Source organism: Sorex fumeus, unplaced genomic scaffold (assembly GCF_029834395.1).
Source record: "Sorex fumeus unplaced genomic scaffold, SorFum_2.1 ptg000032l, whole genome shotgun sequence".
NCBI classification, from domain to species: Eukaryota; Metazoa; Chordata; class Mammalia; order Eulipotyphla; family Soricidae; genus Sorex; species Sorex fumeus.
The window spans coordinates 11211214-11229521 of NW_026606089.1; the positions used below are offsets into that span (position 1 = coordinate 11211214).

The following is an 18308-nucleotide window of genomic DNA, read 5'->3' on the forward strand; positions in this document are numbered from 1 at the left end:
GGGGGCTGGAGTGATAGTACAGCGGGTAGGGCATTTGCCTGGCACATGGCTGACCCGGGTTCAATTCCCAGCATCCCATGGGGTCCCGCAAGCACCGCCAGGAGTAATTCCTGAGTGCAGAGCCAGGAGTAACCCCTGTGCATCGCCGGGTGTGACCCCCCCCCAAAAAAAAAAAACAACCAAAACTATAGTAAAGTGAATCACTCCGTGGAACTTAAGACATGCATTTGTCACTATCAAGTTCCAAAGCATTTCCATGTTTCCGTTCCCTGAAGGAAACCCTGTGTCCATGATCAGTCAGTCTCCAGGCCCTGCCCTGCCCCTGCCACCAGCTGTCTGCCCTATGACCTCCACTCCGGACATTCTGTATGCGGAGAGACACTTGGGCTGCAGTGTCCAGCCTGGTCTTTCACGCAACATGGGCGGGGAGGGGGGTTCTTCCTTTTTTGTTTTTTGGGGCCACACCCAGCAATGCTCAAGGGTTACTCCTGACTCTGCTCCTGGTGGTGCTTGAGGGACCATATGGGGTGCTGGAGATTGAGTGTGGGTTGGCTGCATGCAAGGCAAGTGCCCTACGTGCTGTTCTATCTCTCTGGCCCTGAACATGTGCTTTTGAACAAAGGTTTTCAGGTGGTAGCCCACCATCACCCTTCCTTTTTCTTGGCTGCACACTATTTCTTCACATGAACACCCCATACTTTTTTATCCATTTTCTGGGTGTAGATGTTTGGGTGAGATCAAGTTCTGACTGTGGGTGCCCAGCATTTGTGTTTAATCCATGTCCTACTTTTCTTCCTGCCACACTCCTTCTGTGGAGGTGGGTGGTCTGGTCCTGGAGCTGCACCCCACTGAATGCCGCCCCCCCCCCACAGGCCCTTGGACAGACCCAGCGTTTTTTTGTTTGTTTGGGGTCACACCTAGCAGTGCTCAGGGAATTTACTTCTGGCTCTGTGCTCAGGGGCCACACGTGGTGGGGCTGGGCTCCAAACCATTGTGTCTGCCCACAGTCCCTTGCTCTGGGCTCCTTCTGACCCTCAAAGCCGGCTGTGATGATCTCGTCTCCCCTGGATGTTGTAGGGATTTCCTTTGTTTCTTCTCAGGGGCTACTCCTGACTCTGTGCTCAGGAGCGAGCCGTGGTCAGTGCCCAGGGACTGTTGGCAGTGCCAGGCATTGGAGCTATGCAGCGGCAGGCAGGACTCACCTTCCCTCCTCCTCTGTCCTCCTGCTCCTGTTTCTGTAAACTTAGGGCACAGTCCCGCGTTTCTGGGGAGTCTCCCCAGCAACAAGATGGGGCGAGTCTGACAATGCAGCTGTCCCGGGTCACTTGGGCATCCCTGCCCGTGAGTCCCACCTCTGTGTCCCCTACTGCTGCGGGTGGCCAGCACCCCAGGGCCTGGCGCTGCTCCACGTGCCGTCCTCAGCTGCCTTCGCTCTGAGCTTCTGCTGTCCTTGCTGAGCGCCTGCAGCTGGAGCCCGGAGCCCATCCCACTTCCTCCGTCCTGCCCTCTGCTCCCATCCTCAGGCTGTGGGGAGGCAGAAGGACCCCCCCACCCCCGGCATGATTGTCAGGAAACCAGCTCAACTGGCCGGCGAGAGACTCACGTGTCCTGGGGAGCAGGGACACGCTTTCCGGTCGCCCAGACTGGGGGAGATTACGTGGCCTCCTGGGCTGCACCGTCACGTTCTTGGCCACCAGGCAGGGTCCCCGTCCCGCTGTGACCTCCCCCCACACCCCCCACTCCAGAGACAACATCTCTGCTCTGAAATCCCCTGCGTGAGGAAGCCTGTCAGCAGATGGGGCTTGAGGAATGGGGCGACTCTGTGTGTGTGTGTGTGTGTGTGTGTGTGTGTGTGTGTGTGTGTGTGTGTGTGTGGAGGGGGGGCGCTGGTGGACAGCGGGGGGTTAGGGGACATGGCCAGGAAGGTGGGGGGGCACCTGCCCCCTCCTGTGGCCCGCCATAAGAAATGGACAACAAATAGGTCTTCTAGGCCTCGCCACCTGTGGAATGTGGTGTGTAAGTGGTTTGAGGGGGAGGCCCCTAGGCCACTACTGGTGATAACGGGGCCGTCTAAGGCAGACAGTTCCGTGCTCGGGCCCACCAGGGTTAGACCTAGGGGTCCTGGGGGTCAAACTCAGGGCCTTGTGCATGCCAGGGACAGGAGAGCTATCCCTTGGCCCATATGTTACGTTTTTATTCACTTTCCAGTCCTTGGGCGGGAGAAGCATTTATAGACAATTCACTTGTTTGTCTGCCTTGTCTTAGCCATTCATTTTTTGGTTTGGGGGCCACACCTGCCAGTACTCAGGGCTTACTCCTGGCCCTGAGCTCAGAGATCACTCCTGGTGGTGCTTAGGGGACCCTATGGGGTATCAGGCATTGAACCTGGGTCAGCCACATGCAAGGCAAGCGCCGTCCTCTGCTGTGCTATCTCACCGGCCCCTTTCGCTTCCATTTAATCCCTTACACCTCTGGCAACATTAATGGTGATTTATGTCAATAGGAGGTGATGGAGGGACTGAAAGGGATTTGTCCGGTTCTGCTGAATGCAGGCTTGCCCCTTCCGGTGAAGACTGGCCTGCTACGAAGTCAGCTGAAGTTGATGTCAGTGGACCTCACGGGTGGCTCACAAGAGTCAGGCGGAGAAAGACAGTCACTTTCTCCCGGTCTGCCTCTGCCACCCGGGACCCAGGATTCCTGGGTTCTTGTCTTGCTCACAGAAAAGAATTTCAGAAGTAGACAAGCAGTGAAGTAAACAGATTTTATTTAGAGAATTTTTGAAGGGAAGGAGGAAAGGGAAAGTGGGAGAGAGTCCGGAGGGTAAGAGACAAGAGCTACGCACTCTTGAGAGAACGTGGGCTCCTCCAGCGGTGAAGAGAGGCCCCACATATACCCCAGCATTAGATGGGGAAGCATAAAAGTACACACCTCAAGAGGGGAGATGCAGGCGACACGTATGCTCAGACACCACATGTACTTGGCCACACGGGCTCAAGCAGCACACGGGCTCGGGCAGCATATGTGCTGCCCTTCCTTTGTTCAAGGTTTCTTTTATAGGCTCTTCTCAGGTTGTCTTGATCTGGAAGTTCTGGAGTCTTCTCGGGGCTGGATCACATTTTAATCAGATTAAGGGAAAGGTCTGAGGGTTTGAGGAACTTTATGGGGAGGGGTCCAATCTCCCTCAGGGTCTGCTGAAGGTCCTATCAGGTCTGTTTTCTGTATCCACAGGGTGGACCAGTCTTAGGATTTTCCTCCCAGAAGTTCTGTTGACCTAATTTTTATTGTCGTGGGTCTTTCCCTGTCTACCTGCCTACATCGAAATGACACTCATTCTGAAATAAGTTGTTTTTTTCCTTGTGGGGGGGGCACACCTAGCAGTGCCAACTGAGGTGGTACCCAGGGGCCACACCCGGTAGTGCTGGAGATGGAATCCAGGATTCCCCACTGCAAAGCATATGTTCCCGCCCTTTAAGCACTCTCCTTGGCCCCCGTAGAAATTCTCTGAAGGAAGCCTGAGAATTGTGGAGGCCTCTTTCTTTTTTAGCATGTTTTCCAGGAAAGTGTTGGAATCTGTAGCAGTTGGAAGAATAGGTTTTGAATTTGCTGTAGGAAACTTATCAGAAAGGAAAAAGTCCGCGTCATTAAGAATCGAGGCTTCCCCAAAAACAGATCATGCGCTTCCGTGCATTCTGAGCGGCAGGATTCTGACTTCCTTGCGGAATGGGAACCCGGGCAGGGCCAGGGAAAGGCGCCGGGGCCGCTCTCGTCTGGCCCAAGGCTGCCTGCCCTCCTGGAAGCCCCTCCTGGAAGCCTGGCAGCAGGTGTGCTCGGGGTGGAGCTGACCTGCCCTAGGGCTTCTGCTGACCCGAAGGCCAGGCCATCCTTCCCGAGGACTGAATGAGCGCCGCCTGCTCCAGGAGCTGCATCATGACCTTGGGAGGTGATGGGGGGCCCCAGCCCTGGGGCACACCCTCTAGAATTCGTTAACCAGGGAGACACCCCCACAGCTGTTTAGGTTCACAGTTCCAAAGCGAGCTGCAAAGAGGGGTATGTGGTTCCCTGGGCGCGGCACTGGGGGCAGGAACCTGCCTGGGCTAGAGAAATGTCGAGGAGGGCTCTCCTGAAGAGGGGAAGCCTAAACCAGATCCTGGTGTTTGGGTGGCTGGGGGATCACATGTGCAAAGGCCCTGGGGTGAGGATTACACTCCCTTTTGAGACTGGAGCAGGCCCAGATGGGGGGAGGGTGGCAGGGCCTGGAGACTGTGGCAATGACTTTGGCTTTATTGGAATGGCAAGGGGGAAGTTCATGTTTGAATAAAAGGGGAATGGAGGCCAGAAACATGGCTCGAAGGACAAGTATGCATGAATGCAGTGGACTGGGATTTAATCCATGGTCCCCTGAGCACCACAAGGAGCAATCCTGAGCATTGTCTAAGTGTGGTCCCCAAACACACACACACACACACACACACACACACACACACACACACACACGGCTGGGGAGACAGCTCAGCGTTAAGAGCTTTGCATGTGCCGAGACCCAGATTTGCTCCCTGGCACCACATGGCCCCTGAGCATCACCAGAGTGGCCCTGCTAGTCCCTGGCACGCAGGATCCAGTAGCACCACATCCTTGGGCCCAACATGGACCACACCCCAGTTGGCCATGCATCTCCAGGAATGGCCTCCTGGCCTCCTGAGTGCCACCTGGGAGGCAGCCTCCCTCCCACCAAGAAATCCCCAAATGCATAAATAAGGGGACCGACCAGGCTGTGTGGTACCAGCCTATTTGAGGAGCTGCCGCGCAGCGTAACCACTCTGCTGCTGCCGGCTCAGTCACACTGGCCATTGTCTAAACCACGCCTGCGCTTCCCTGGGTGGCCGGTGCAGCGTTGCTTTCCTGCATTTCCGCCAAGGAAACCTGCATTGTCCTCGAAGACCCGCAGAAGTGTCGCCTCCCGGAAGTTTTCTATTCTTCTCAAGTGCCAATAATCAGAACTCCAGCAGCTCTTTCCAGCTCTGTTACTTCCTTGTTATGGGAAGGCATTTAGCCTTTTGTAGACAAATAAATCTAGATTGTCACCACTTATGAATGCAAAGGAAAAAAAGAAGAGGGAGAGGGAGATGGAGACGGAGAGGAAGAAGACGTCCTCCCCCACCAGGACCCCTCCCCCACCAGGACCCACACGGCTGCTCCCTGCGGGAGTAGTTCTGAGCCCCACACCCAAGAGCCTTTTGCTTTGGTTTCTGGCTGAGTTGTGTGTCCACCTCAGTTCTGTGTGGGCGATCCACTGACCAGACGGGGCGGGAACTAGTTCCGCAGCTCAGGGAGGGCTGCCTGGTTTCCTCCCTGCATCTTGTCCTCCTGCCAGTTTTCTCTGCCTCGTGGGTCTCAGTTTTCCCATCTAAGGATGAAGGCAGTGATAACTGTCCCATCAGCTGAGAGCTCCGTGAACTAGCCCGGGCCAATGCGCAGAGCTGGCTCCCAAGATGCCAAAACTGTGCCCATCATGACCACTGGGTCAAAAACAGGTGCCTGGGGCACCAAATCCTCTTTTCTTTTAAATTTTTTTTATTTGCCTTTTTGGTTATACCTGGCGATGCTCAGGGGTTACTCCTAGCTCTGCATTGAGGAATTACGCCTGGCAGTGCTTGGGGTACCATATGGGATGCCAGGCAATGAACCTGGACCAGCCACATGCAAGGCAAACATCCTATCCACTCTACTATTGCTCCATCTCCGAATCAAATCCTTTAAAAAATAATTTATTTTATTTTATTTTTTTATTAGTGAAACACCATGAGGTAGAGTTGTAGACTTACAAATTTTTGTGCTTGAGTCTCAGTTATACAATGATCAAGCACCCATCCCTTCGCCAGTGCCTCAAATCCTTTTTTACCAAGGCTGTGACTTTTCAAAAGAAGTATCACAGGCCAGAGAGATAGTACAGTGGTTAAAACCCTTGCCTTGCACACAGTCAACCCTGGTTTGATCCCTGACACTGCATATACTCCCCTGAGCCTAGAACCGGGAGGAAACCTTGAGTACAGTTGGGTATGGCCCAAATATCCCCCCCTACACACACCAAAAAAAAAAAAAAAGTTTTGTGAGGCTTCCACTGGGCTTCCTGATCTTCCTTTCATTTTTCAGGTGGTTTTTGGGCTGTGTAATGTTTCTGCTAAGGGGTCACTCCCAACTCAGTGCTCAGAAGTTGCTCTTATAGTGCTCATGTGGAGTTGGGCGACAAGTCTAGGCCTCAGGAGTGCAAAGTGTGCCCCCCTATCCCCTGACCCCCAGTTCTGTCTCTGGCCCTAGGTTCCATGTAGGGTTTTATGTTCATGACATTTCAGGGCTTAGAGCCACTGTTGAATCCCACGAGGCTCTACCAGGTTGGGGGGTCACACGGGCTAAGCCCTTCCCTCACAGAGAGGACCCTGGACTCAGGGAGGGGACTTGGGACCAGTTGAAGTGAATGGAGCTTGGGCAGCTTTGCTGTCCCTGGGAATCCCACCTTGGCACAGACATACTGCCCGCCACCCGCTGCCCTCGGCCTGGCCTCGTGGGGGCCACTCTGGCGAGAGTAACTTCCTTTTCTTTGCCTGCCTCGCTCATCTCGAGGGCACTTCCCTGAGAGACACTCGGACCCCCCTAAGGGGACCCATCGGTCGGTCAAATCGGGGGAGCCCCTGGGCACGGAGGCGGGGAGGGCCTGGCTTCCCACCCCTCTGTACACTCCAAGGCCCAAGAGAATTCTGCGAAGCCGAGGCCTCCCGAGCGCGGGTGCTCGTGCTGACTTCCGCGGTGGGCCCTCTGGCCCTTGCTCACCCGATTGATGTAACCCCTGTCTTTCCCAACCATCCTCAGGCCACCGGTGACATAAGCAAACACACCCGCGTCTGCCCACGCTGCGGTTGGTGCTACTGTTCAGTGGTTGGTGGCCCCATGGTGACCATCCTGGGGGTAGCCTTGGTCTGACCTTTCAGCACCAAGACAATTTCACCAAATCTAGGTTTTTTTTTTTTTTCATTTTGTGGGGAGAGGGATGCCCACACCTGGTGATGCTCAGGACTCACTTCACTCCTGGCTCTGCACTCAGGGACCACTCTTGGTGGTGCTCGGGGACCATATGGGGATCAAACCTAGGTCAGCTGTGTACAAGGCAAGCTCCCTACCCGCTATACTGTCACTCTGACTCTGAAATCTGTTATTTTATGTGTATCATGTAGTGGATTTTTTGGTGGGGGTAGGGGTGTGTGTTGCACTTAGTGGTTCTCAGGGATTACCCCTGGATCTGTGCTCAGTAATCACTCCTAGCAGTGGTTGGGCTCTATCAGAGGTGCCAGGGATCGAATCCAGTTGGTTGAGTACAAGGCAAGTTCCTACTTGCCTTACTACCTCTCCAGCCCACCTTCTGTGGCTTTGACTATTTCCACAGATCATGTCACCATCACAACTATAGGATTCAAAACTATCTTATCAGGCCAGAGAGACAGTACAGTGGATGGGGCTCTTGCCTTTATATGTGTCTGACCCACGTTCGATCCCCGGCATCCCATATGGTCCCCTGAGCATTGCCAGGAGTGATTCCTGAGTGCAGAACCAGGAGTAACCCCCGAACATAGTCAGGAGTGCCCCCCTCATCCCAGTCAACGAAAACCTCTTATCATGCTGAAAGTTAGCCTCCTACCCACCACTATCGCTCCCTGTCCCGACCCCCAGGTCTCTCTCACCCCCGAATCCCCTGGCTGCCACAAGTCTCTTTTCTCTGTGCTGGACGTTTCATATAAGTGGGATCAGATGATGTGTGACTGGCTTCTTTCTCGTAGTGTCACATTTTCTTTTTGGTTTTGGGGTCACACATGGTGATGCTCAGGGGTTTCTCCTGGCTCTGCACTTTGAATCACTCCTGGTGGTGCTCAGGTGACCAGATGGGATTCTGGGGCTCAAACCCGGGTCGGCTGCCTGCAAGGTCACTTTACCCACTATTTTACCTTTCCAGGCCCAGCCACACATTTTCAAGGACTGTTCATTGAGGGATTTCTCCCACAAAGACCACATTCTAAATGAATTAACTTTTGGGTTTTGAGCCACAGTGGGCTGTGTGAGGGATCACTCTTGGTGGTGCGGATGTGGTGCCAGGGCTCAAACCCGTATGTATGGGGCTACATACAAGGCAAGTGCCTTGGTCCCTGTACTTCCTCTCCAGCTAAAGGCATTTATAGTTGGAGTTTGCTTTTTTGCTTCATTTGGGGGCCACATTGTGGGTGTCCCTGAAGTCTCCTGCAGGCAAAACATCTGCTGGCCCTTGGAATTGCCTTCCTGACTTAATACCCACATTCTTTACAAACCATTTTCTGGGGCTGGAGTGATAGTACAGCGGGTAGGGTGCTTGCCTTGCATGTGACTGACCTATTTGCAATCCCTGACATCCCATATGGTCCCCTAAGCTTCATCAGGAGTGATCCCTGAGCTCAGAGCCAGTAGTAAATCCTGTGCACCTCTCTGCATGTGACAAAAAAAAGAAATGTTTTTTTTTAATGTAGAAAAGAAGACCTACATTCTTTACAACTCATTTTCTGTTGATGGAGCCTTTGGGTTGCTTCCATTTTTTTGAGGGGAGGGGGTCACACCCGGCGATGCACAGGGGTTACTCTTGGTTCTGCACTCAGGAATTATTCCTGGCGGTGCTCAGGGGACCATATGGGATGCTGGGAATTGAACTTCAGGTCGGCCGCGTGCAAGGCAAACGCCCTACCCGCTGTGCTATCGCTCCAGCCCCTCACTTCCACTTTTTGCCTGTTGTGAATAAAAGCTTCTTTGAACATTTGTGTGAAAATGTTAGTGGGATGCTGGTTTTCAGTTCTGGCTGGGAGACGGCTTGACACGAGCTCTCAGTTCTGTGGCACGTGGGAGGAGCCGCCAGACAGTCTGCGTCCGTGGCATGGCAGTGGTTTCCATCCCCGCCAGCAGGGCATGAGGGTGCCCGTCTCCTCGTGCTCCCCGTCAGCCCTCATGGCCTGTCTCCTTGACAGCCACTGTCCCAGGGACCAGCCGCCTGGCTTCTGAGTGGGGAATCTTTCCCTGTCCCTGGCGGCCAGCTGTCTGATTGTGAAATCTCTCTTCAAGCCGTATTAACCTCCGGGAGAGGGCTTAAGGGCTGGAGCATACACCTGGCGTGCTCAGGGCCCAGGTGCCACCTTGCCTCTGCGGCACCACCGTGACTTCCCTCATGGCCCTCAGCATCATAAGGGAGATCCCCCAAACACAAGTGCGTGTGTGTGTGTGTGCACGTATGCATGCCTGGATGAAACCCAGGGCCCTGCACGTGCCAGCATGTGCTCGGACTGAGCCTCATTCCTGGCCCTTCGGCTTTTCTGCCCTTTGATTGTTAAGTGGTGCACTGAAGCCCGCAGAGGAGAAACTGAGGCTCAGAAAGGGGATATGGCTGGTCTCCAGCTTCCACCATGAAGTGACCACCTCTCTTCATATTTTTTGGGGGCTGCTGTTGTTTTGAGTTTTGGGGGGAGACCACCAATGCTTAGTTAGGGACTACTCTCCCCTTACACTCGGGGTCACATCTGGTGGGACTGAGCGTGTGTGTGCCCCCCACATGTCATGTGGAGTACACGCTTAGCTCTTTGGGTTCTCTCCCACCCTCTTCCCCCAAGACTGAATCCCCCAGACCTCCCACCTTTGCATTTGTCTTCAAATGCAAAGGAGGACCCCCATCGGCCCAGGGTGCATGGAATGGTGAGGAAGAAGCCAATCCCAGGAACCGAGCTGGCTTCTTCCTCCCCTCTGATTCACGTGGACCCGGCTGACGTGGGCTGCGAAGAGGGGACAGCCCGGCGCTGCGGTGGGAGCCTATTTATACTGGCGGGGGCCGTGTTGCAAGCGGCTTTTCCTGCTGGCGAGAGGGAGAGACGTCACTGGGCGCTGACCTCACCAGAAACGCTGACGCATCTTCGCCTTCCCCTCCAGCTCTGCGCTGGGTGGCCCGGGCGCCTCCTCACCTGGGGGTCCCTCCCTGCCCCTCCTGGTCCCTCCCAATGGCTGTCCCCTCCTCTCCAGGGTACCCCGTCTCAGCAGCCCTCCTCCCGGGACCCTCCTCTTGCCAGCTGGGGGCTCCCCTTGCACCCACAGCCCCAGGCCTTTGGAAGGGGGCCCTGTTCAGAGAGAGGGTCTCCAGTCAGCCCTGGATGGGCCGACTCCTAAGCCCATCGGATGGGCGTCCTTTGAAGAAGAGACGGGGACAGACTCGCAGACGGCCACAGTCACAAACTGAGGGGAGGGGTTGGCTAGAGCCGAGCCAGCCCTGGCCGGGGAGCTCAGCCCTCTGGCTCGAAGGTGCGAGAAAAGATGCCTCTATTGTTGGAGCCTTCCTGGCCATGCATTTTGCTCTGGCAGCCCTAGATCCCTCTCTGCAGCCCGCAGCTGTGTCTGCCTGGCGCAGCCCTGGTGCCTGGCCTGCGCCTCCATCAGTGACCCTGGGCACTGGCTCCCAGGCTCGCTCTGCTCCCCAGGAGAGGAGAACCCGCGGCTGCTCTGGCCCAGGGACCTGAGGAGGAGGCCGGGAGTGGTCCCGCCAGCCGGAGGAACCCAGAGCGTCCCCGGCTCTGCTGCCCAGACTCCAGCCCTGGGGGTGGGAGCGGGGCGGGGGGGGGCAGCCACGGCACCCCTGCCCGCACACTCCCTCCCCAGATGCAATCAGGAACATGAAACGAAGGATGCCAGTTGGGCCAAGAACCCAGGAAACGGGCTGGTGGGCATGGGGCACCGAGGGGAGAGATTTAGCAGAAGCGAATCCAGAATCCAGGGTGGCCATGGGACGGCAATGGGAGCCAGGCCTGTGGGCACCGCGCAGGGCTGCCAGGAGTGGGTGGAGCCCAGAGGGGTGGCTGTGGGGGGCGGGGGCTGTGTCTCCCCACCATCCCTCCCACAGGAGCCTCACCTGCTGCAGGAGGAGGTGTTGATGCTGAGGGGAGTGGTTGGGGTCAGCCTGGGGGGACCGTGACGGGGCCCTGAGCTGGTGGGCAGGAGGCCATCACCTTCCTCCTGGCCACCTCGGATACCACGTCCAGGTGTCACACACCCAAAGTTTCTGGCAGTTGGTGCATCTCAGAGCACCCCCACTCTCTGGCTCCCCGCAGCTGCCGGAACCCCCTCCCCACTGGGCTCCCGAGGACCAAGGACCTGCTTCCAGTCCTGCTCTCTGTGCTGGCCACCTCAAAACCCCATCCGCTTCCTTCTCTAGCCTCACCAGGGCCTCAGTTTCCCCCCGGTGGAGCTGGGTCCCGTGTCCCCTGGGCTCCTGCAGGCCGGCATCCAGAGTCAGCGGGCAGCAGGGGTGCAGCCCATGATCTGTATCTTTCAGAGAAAATGAAACCGGGTCCCAACCGTCACGGCAGTGACTCCCCTGCCCAGCTTCCCCTGTGAGCTCACCGCTTCCCCATCCCCTCAGCCCCCAGCCCCCAGCTCATACTTGGAATCTGACTTTATCGCTCCCGTTTCCTTCGAGGCCTTTAAAGGCCTTTTTCCCTCCCTGGTGGCGGCCGGACCAGGAGGTGGGCAGGAAACGCTTCGCTCTTCCTCATTTGACAGGTGTGGCTGTGAGGCCCGAGAGGAGAAGCCTCGGGCCTCGTGTCTGTCTCGGGCCCCGTCCCGGGCGCCCGTGGAGAAGCGGAAGTGCAGTGGGCAGGTGCTGGGGTGTCCCGGGAGCCCCTCCGATGGACACAGGACTTGGGGCCAGGACCACAATCTCGGGGCTGCCAGCCTGGCCTGGCTGGGTGCCCAGAGCCGGGTGGTTTCCGCTCACAGATGTCCCAACAGCCCTCGGGGAGGCGGGAAGGGCACTCCACCGAGAGATGTTGGCGCCCCTCAGCCCCAAACCACAGGGGGGCTCCAGGGCTGAGCCGGCCGGTGGCCCTGGAGGGGTGCAGCCGGCTGAATCTGTCCTCCTGGGCCCGGATCCCCCTTGCTCCCCACTCACCCCCCAAAAAAGGCTGAGGCTGCGGTTTGCTTCATCCTTGGGCGTGGGGCTGACCTCGAAGAACGAATTCGAAGAAAACAGGAGGAGGAACAGGGCACACGGCCGCACCCAGCACCCATTGGCCGCCGTGGAAACTTTGTTTTTTGGGGTCATGTTCCCAGAAGGGCCTGCCCTCCCCCCTCCCCCTCCCCACCCACCTCGAGGTGTTGGCCAATCGCCCCGGCGGGCATAAAGTGGCTGCCAGCCCACAGGGCGCCCAGCGGGAGGTGTCACCCCCAGCAGGCACGGGCTAGAGCTCGGGGCACCCAGCATGTGGGCACAACTCACTCGGAGGACACTGCTCAGTGAGTACTTCCTTCCTCCCCCCCAGCAGCTGTGGCTGTGTCCGCGGGCATTGGCGGGAGCACAGGCACCCTCTGTCCTCCGGAGGTCAGGCCCCGGGCGGGGTGGGGGGTCAGGGGGATGCTGAAAAGGGGAGCGAGCCAGCAGGACTCTGGTGTCTCCCCGGGGTGGGGTAGAGGCATCCCTGGAGGGCATCCAGGGGGACGTGCTGCGGAGGCAGCTGTGGGATGGAGCGGGCGGGGAGATGTGCGGGTGACAGAGGAAGCTGGAGAGGCCCATCGGCGAGTACCTGCGCGCCTCGGACCCCGCGAGGCCTCCTCTTCCCGCTCGCTCGGGGTGCAGGATGGGGAGCCCGGCAGGCAGGGCCCCGAGCTGCTCAATCACACAGCGAGAGCCACGCCCTCCGCCTGACGTCACGGGCGCCTTCAATCTCACCGACCGGGCACCCCCACCCCGCCCGGGCCGCCTCGGCCCGCGCAGTCCCGCATGGAGCCTCGTACCCACGAGGCACCCCCAGCCCGGTGGGCCCCCCAGCCGGCAGCGGGTACCTGGGAGGGGCGAGGGCTGCTCTGCCGTCGACAGCACGCCCGGCCGCCCTGCCCTCCGCCCGCCCATCAGCATCTTCCCCAGGGGCCGAGCAAACGGGGAACCGGGCGGGCGGTCGCAGCCTTCCGCCCGTTGCGCCACGGCCCCTTCCGACCACGTGGCTGCCGGGCCCGCAGGGTGGGTGCGGGGAGGCGGCGGGCGGCGGGGCCCGCCCCCCGGAACCTTCCAGCTGGGGGGACCTGCAGCGACCGGAGACCCGGAGAGGGCCGGCAGGACCCGTCCGGAGGTGGGCCTGCTTCCTCCCTTGGTAAAACGGGAGCGGGCATAGGCTCTTAGGGGAATCTTGGCATCCTTTCCGGAGAGGAGCCTCGCAGGGAAGGGCAGCCTGGTCCGGCCCCCAGACGCGCCTCAGGGTGGCCTTGCTCCCCCTCAGCCCCTTCTGCACACAGCGTGCCTGAGGCTGCCCACTTCTGGGGCACAGGACCTGGGTAAGGGCCTGAGACAGTTAAGCGGCTTTGCATGCAGGGGGCCCGGGTTCTGTGCCCAGGACCCGGCCGCGGGCCTCCCAGAACCACCCTTGAGCATCACCAGGCATCCCACTCCTGCACTTCCTGCCTGGGAAAGCTTGTGACCCCCCACCTCTTTTCCCTCCCCCCAGGTCTGGCCCTTGGACTCCTGCTCCTGAGCCGGCCCGCCGCAGGCAGCTGCCCCAGTTACCAAGACCTGCTTCGGCAGCTGCAGATCCAGGCAGTGCTGCTGCAGGACCACAGCAGGCTGTTGGACCCCTACGTGAGTGTCCCCGGGGCCAGGTGGGAGCGAATGGCGCCACCATGGAGCAGGAGGGAGGATGGGGGTGGGGAGGAGGACGGTCCAGGGCTGCTTACCCCGAGATGCCCGAGACAGTGCAGCTTCCTGCCCGGCAGGCCTGGGTTGTGCATCCCTGCCTTCCCTCCCTACGCTGGGCCGGCGAGCTGAGCCGGCCACCTCCAGCTCGTCCTGAGTCCTGTCACTCTCGTCCCTGAGGTGCAGGGCAGGGCAGCAGGCTTGTCCCTGGGCTGGGGAGCAAAGGGGGCTGCCGGGCTCAGCCCCGATTCCGCTTTCTCCTCCAGATGCACTTTCAAGGCTTGCACAAGTCCATCCTGAGGGATCACTGCTGGGAGCAGCCCGGAGCCTTCCCCAGCGAGGACGACCTGCGGGCGCTCAGCCGGCCAGCCTTCCTGCGCACTGTCCAGGACAGGCTGCACAGAATCACCTCCTTCCTGAAGACCTTCCCTAAGGATCTCCCAGAAACGCAGCCCATGACCACAGCCTTGAGGTACATCCAAGGCTTCCAGAACAATGTCCACTGCATGGCCCAGCTGCTGCCCGATGCCTCGCCGGCCAGACCCCCCCAGGAGGGCCCGGGGGCCTTGCCCACCCCCTCCTCCAACTCTCTTCAGCGCAAGCTGGATGGCTGCCGGCTCCTGAGAGGTCACCACCGCTTTATCCACTCAGTCGGGCGGGTGCTTGGGGAGTGGGGGGCGCACCCCAGCCGGAGCCGGAGACACAGCGCCCCCCTGGACCTCTGGAAGCAAGCCTGGAGGATGAAAGCCTCCAGGCGGGGCAAGAAACTTGTGTCCAGGGCCCGGTAGCCTCTGGGACTCCACCATAGGCTGAAGTTCTGCTGTTGCACCGTCAAGGGCATCTTGGGGACTGAGGGGTCTCCCACTCCCTCCCCTCCATTCACGCCCCCCTGAAGTGCACTGCCAGGGGAGGGGGGCTTGGCGGGCTGCAGGATGAGACTGGTGATTTGGCAACCCCAGACCCCGAGAGCGCCCCAGTCCCGGCCGGGTCCGGCCACGCGGGACCAACTTTCCATTGATTCAGGGATCTGATGACACAGGCTGACTCACTGCCAGACTGGCCCCCCTGCTCCCCCCCCAGCCCGCGGCCCTTCCCTCTCATGACTTGCAGGGACGTTACCCCCAGACTTCCTCCTTTCTGAGGCGGCCCGGCTCCGAGGGGGTGGGGGTGGGAGGCCAGCCTGAGTTGGCCTTCTATGCCTCATCGCATCCCGGGCCAGACACCTGGATGTCTGGGTGACCTCACTTTAGGCAGCTGTGACAGGGCCAGAGGGTCTGCGAAGGAGTCCTGGTCTGGGATATCCAAGAAACGGGGGTTCAGATCTTAGCTGGGTCTCCAACTTGCTGTGTGACCTCGGGCAGGCCCCTTGACCTCTCTGGACCTGTTCTCTCTGTGAGCAGAGGAGATCCGAGACGGGGCAAAGCTTTCTCTGCTGGTCGGCTGTTGGGCTTCTGTGATCCGGAGTGGATGTTTTTCCCTGTGTAAATCGGGATTCGTGGTGCAGATAGACTCTGGGTGCAGACTCCTGTGGAAGGAGGCCTTTGGGGTGCGTGGAGAGCCAGTTCTTGGGGCCTGGCTGCAGCTGCTCCCCCTGCTGGTGAAGCACGGAATTTCCTCAAACTGAAACCCTAACTGTGGGGGCTGTTTCCACAGAACATGACTAATTTATAGATTTTTATCCGTTTTTTTAAAAAAAGATTTTTATATTTATAAGATTTATTTATAATGTATATTTATGTTAATAATATTGTATCTATATATATTTAAAACGTGTCTTGTTTTGAAAAAATACTTGTGTTTCTGTTGCTTTGGGAGAGGACTTGGAGATGCTGAGTCCCTTAGAAGGGGCCAGGTGGCCGGGCCACAAGTGTCCACGATCTATGCGCTGGAGGGGCTGCCCTGTCCAGGAAGGGAAGGTTCATGCCCCGTCCAAGGAGCTCAGCCCGTGGACCCCCATTCCCACATTCTGAATGGGCCACCTTGCCATGCTGGAGATGTTGTGGGGTTATATGGAGTGTGGGGGTGACTCAGCCCCCAGATGTGCGTGTGCGTGTGGGGGGAGGTTCTGGAGGATCTGTCCTGAGTTCTGGTGTATAAAACCATACGATGTGTCAATGTATAGTTTGGTCCACACCCCGGCAGTGCTCAGAGCTTACCCTTGAGTGTGCACTCAGGGGTCAGTTCTCGGGGGATCAAACACAGAACCTGAGATTGACCCGGGTCAGCTGCATGGCAAACATGGTGCCTGCTGTCCTAGCTCTCAGGGACCCTGAAACAGACTTGATAGCAACAGCCTGTCTGAGACCCATGGCCCTGGGCAAGTGAAGGGTTCCGTTCAACACCCAGAAAGCTGGGCTCTCTCCTCATGCTCAGAGCCCCAGCTGGGAGAGAGGAGGGTGTAGCGGACCCTGGGGTGCCATAGGGCAGCTACAAAGGCAGGACCAGCAAAAGCACCATCAGCCCCTGAGCTGCCCCATTCTTGGGGATGCGGCTGGAAATAGGACTAACACCCAGCCGGGAGGTGCGCCCCCGCAGGACCCTACATGCTTTAAGGATGAAAATACAAGACTCAGATTTTTTTTTTTTTGGTATGGTGGGTGGAAGGGTTGGGCCATGCCCACTGGTACTCAGGGCCTACTCCTGACGTCATGCTCAAGGGTCCCCAGGCAGTGCCAAGGAATTGACCTGGGGTTGGTCACATCCAAGGCCAGTGCCTTGGGGCTGGAGCGATAGCACAGTGGGTAGGGCATTTGCCTTGCACGCGGCCTACCTGGGTTCGAGTCCCAGCATCCCATATGGTCCCCTGAGCATCGCCAGGAGTAATTCCTGACTGCAGAGCCAGAAGTAACCCCTGTGCATTGCCGGGTGTGACCCCTCCCCCCCCAAAAAAAAGCAAGAAAAAGGCCAGTGCCTTACCCCTGTCTTGTCCATCTTTCTGTTGTGCAGGGCATAGAATCCAGGACCTCGCCGCACAGGCAAAGACAAAGTTCCTCCACTGTGCCACATCCCTGGTCCCTTGTTACCCTTGAGCCTTTTGAAACTGGCTTTTGTGCATCCCCAAAGGCACAGAATTTCCCCCAGGGAGTGAACCGACACACCAGAGCAGCCAAAGAACCAACCGAAGGAGTGGCGGAGACTGTAGGGGGAGTGCAGTGAAAAGAAAAGGGGGGTGGAGAGAGAGAGAGAGACAGAGACAGAGACACAGAGAGAGACAGAGACAGAGTCGGGGTGTGGGGACCCCAGGGTGCGTGGCTTAGAGGGGAGCAAGGGTAGGGGTGAAGAGTTCTCAAAAAGACCCAGAGAGTGGGGCTGGAGCAATAGCACAGCGGATAGGGCGTTTGCCTTGCACGCATCCGACCCGGGTTCAATGCCCAGCATCCCGTATGGTCCCCCAAGCACCGCCAGGAGTAATTCCTGAGTGCAGAGCCAGGGGTAACCCCTGAGCGTTGCTGGGTGTGACCCAAAAAGCAAAAAAAAAAAAAAAAAAAGACCCAGAGACCAGAGAGCCAGGGGCCGGAGCGAGAGTACAGAGGGGAGGGCGTTTGCCTGGGTTCCCGGCCGACCTGGGTTCGATCACTGGCATCCCAAACGGTCCCTGAGCCGCACCAGGAGGGGCACCTTGTGGGAGGGGGCCCACCCTCTGTGCAGGAGCTGAGGCCGGGAACCCCAGCAGCAGGCGATGGGGGTGAGGGGGGCTGAAGCCTTCCTTCTTACCGCCCCGCCCCAGCCTGGCTGGGGGGTTCCCTGGCTGGGGTGCTGGGAAGCTGTGGGTGGGAGGTGTCAGACGCGGAAACACCAGGCCCGCTTCAGTTCCTGGAGCGGAAGGGAGCTGGTGCGGCGGCGGGCAGCGCGGTTGCCCGCAGGTAGAGGAAGAGCTGGGCAGCCCAGGGTGGCTAACCGCTGCCCTTGCCTGGCCTCTCACCAGCCCCCGCCCGCCATGGACATAGCCCAGGAGCGGGGCCGGAGCACAGGACAGGGGTAGGTCACACGCCTTGAACCCGGCCCACCTGGGTTTGAGCCCCAGCATCCCCTGGGATCCTCCTAGCCTGCCAGGAGTGATCCCTGAGCTCAGAGCCACGAGGAAGCCCTGAGCATAGCTGGGGGTGGCCCAAAAGCACAGCAAAGAAGACCACCCCCCTCCCCCGACCCGACCAAAAGAGCTTTGGGGCTGGCTTGGAGTTGGAGCACCGCCCTCCAACCACCATTAAGGAAGCAGGTCCGGGGGCTCTAGGCGCTGAGGTGGAGTCCTTGGGGGATCGCCCTCCCCCCAGATTGTCTCCCAGTGAGACCACAGCTGTGGGGGCCCCATATCACCATGTCCAGCCTCGACCTCTCCAAGCCCAGAGCCACCTGGACACCTCTGGGTCAGAGGACAGTATTTGCTCCCTGTTTGCTCCTGCCAAGACCTCAGTCTCCCCCAGCTCACCCCCTTTCCTTTTCTGCTCCTTATTCCCGTGACTCCTCCCCCGGCCGGGGGGGGGGCTTTCCTGCTCCCCAGGATAAGGACAATCAACCCCCTTTGGTGCTTCCCCCTGGCCTGCCACTTGAAGTATTGCTATTTTTTCTTTCTTTTTCTTTTTTTGAAATT

General features: G+C 58.5%; 1 protein-coding gene across 1 annotated transcript; it reads left to right on the forward strand.

Moving 5' to 3' along the window:
• Positions 1–12817: 12817 nt before the first annotated feature.
• On the forward strand, positions 12818–14508 carry OSM (oncostatin M). The gene is made up of 4 exons (XM_056116565.1): positions 12818–12852; positions 13054–13163; positions 13536–13666; positions 13987–14508. The coding sequence occupies exons 1-4, from the start codon at positions 12818–12820 to the stop codon at positions 14506–14508; spliced, it is 798 nt and encodes a 265-aa protein (XP_055972540.1).
• The last annotated feature ends 3800 nt before the right edge of the window (positions 14509–18308 follow it).

What these genes read in the sequence shown, in the direction of transcription:
- OSM (XM_056116565.1), top strand. Translation starts at nt 12,818, where the DNA reads ATGGAGCCTCGTACCCACGAGGCACCCCCAGCCCG. An exon ending in CACGAGGCACCCCCAGCCCG is followed by an intron (nt 12,853 to 13,053) that starts GTGGGCCCCCCA and finishes CCGGGCCCGCAG; the next exon opens with GGTGGGTGCGGGGAGGCGGC. An exon ending in GCAGGCTGTTGGACCCCTAC is followed by an intron (nt 13,667 to 13,986) that starts GTGAGTGTCCCC and finishes TTTCTCCTCCAG; the next exon opens with ATGCACTTTCAAGGCTTGCA.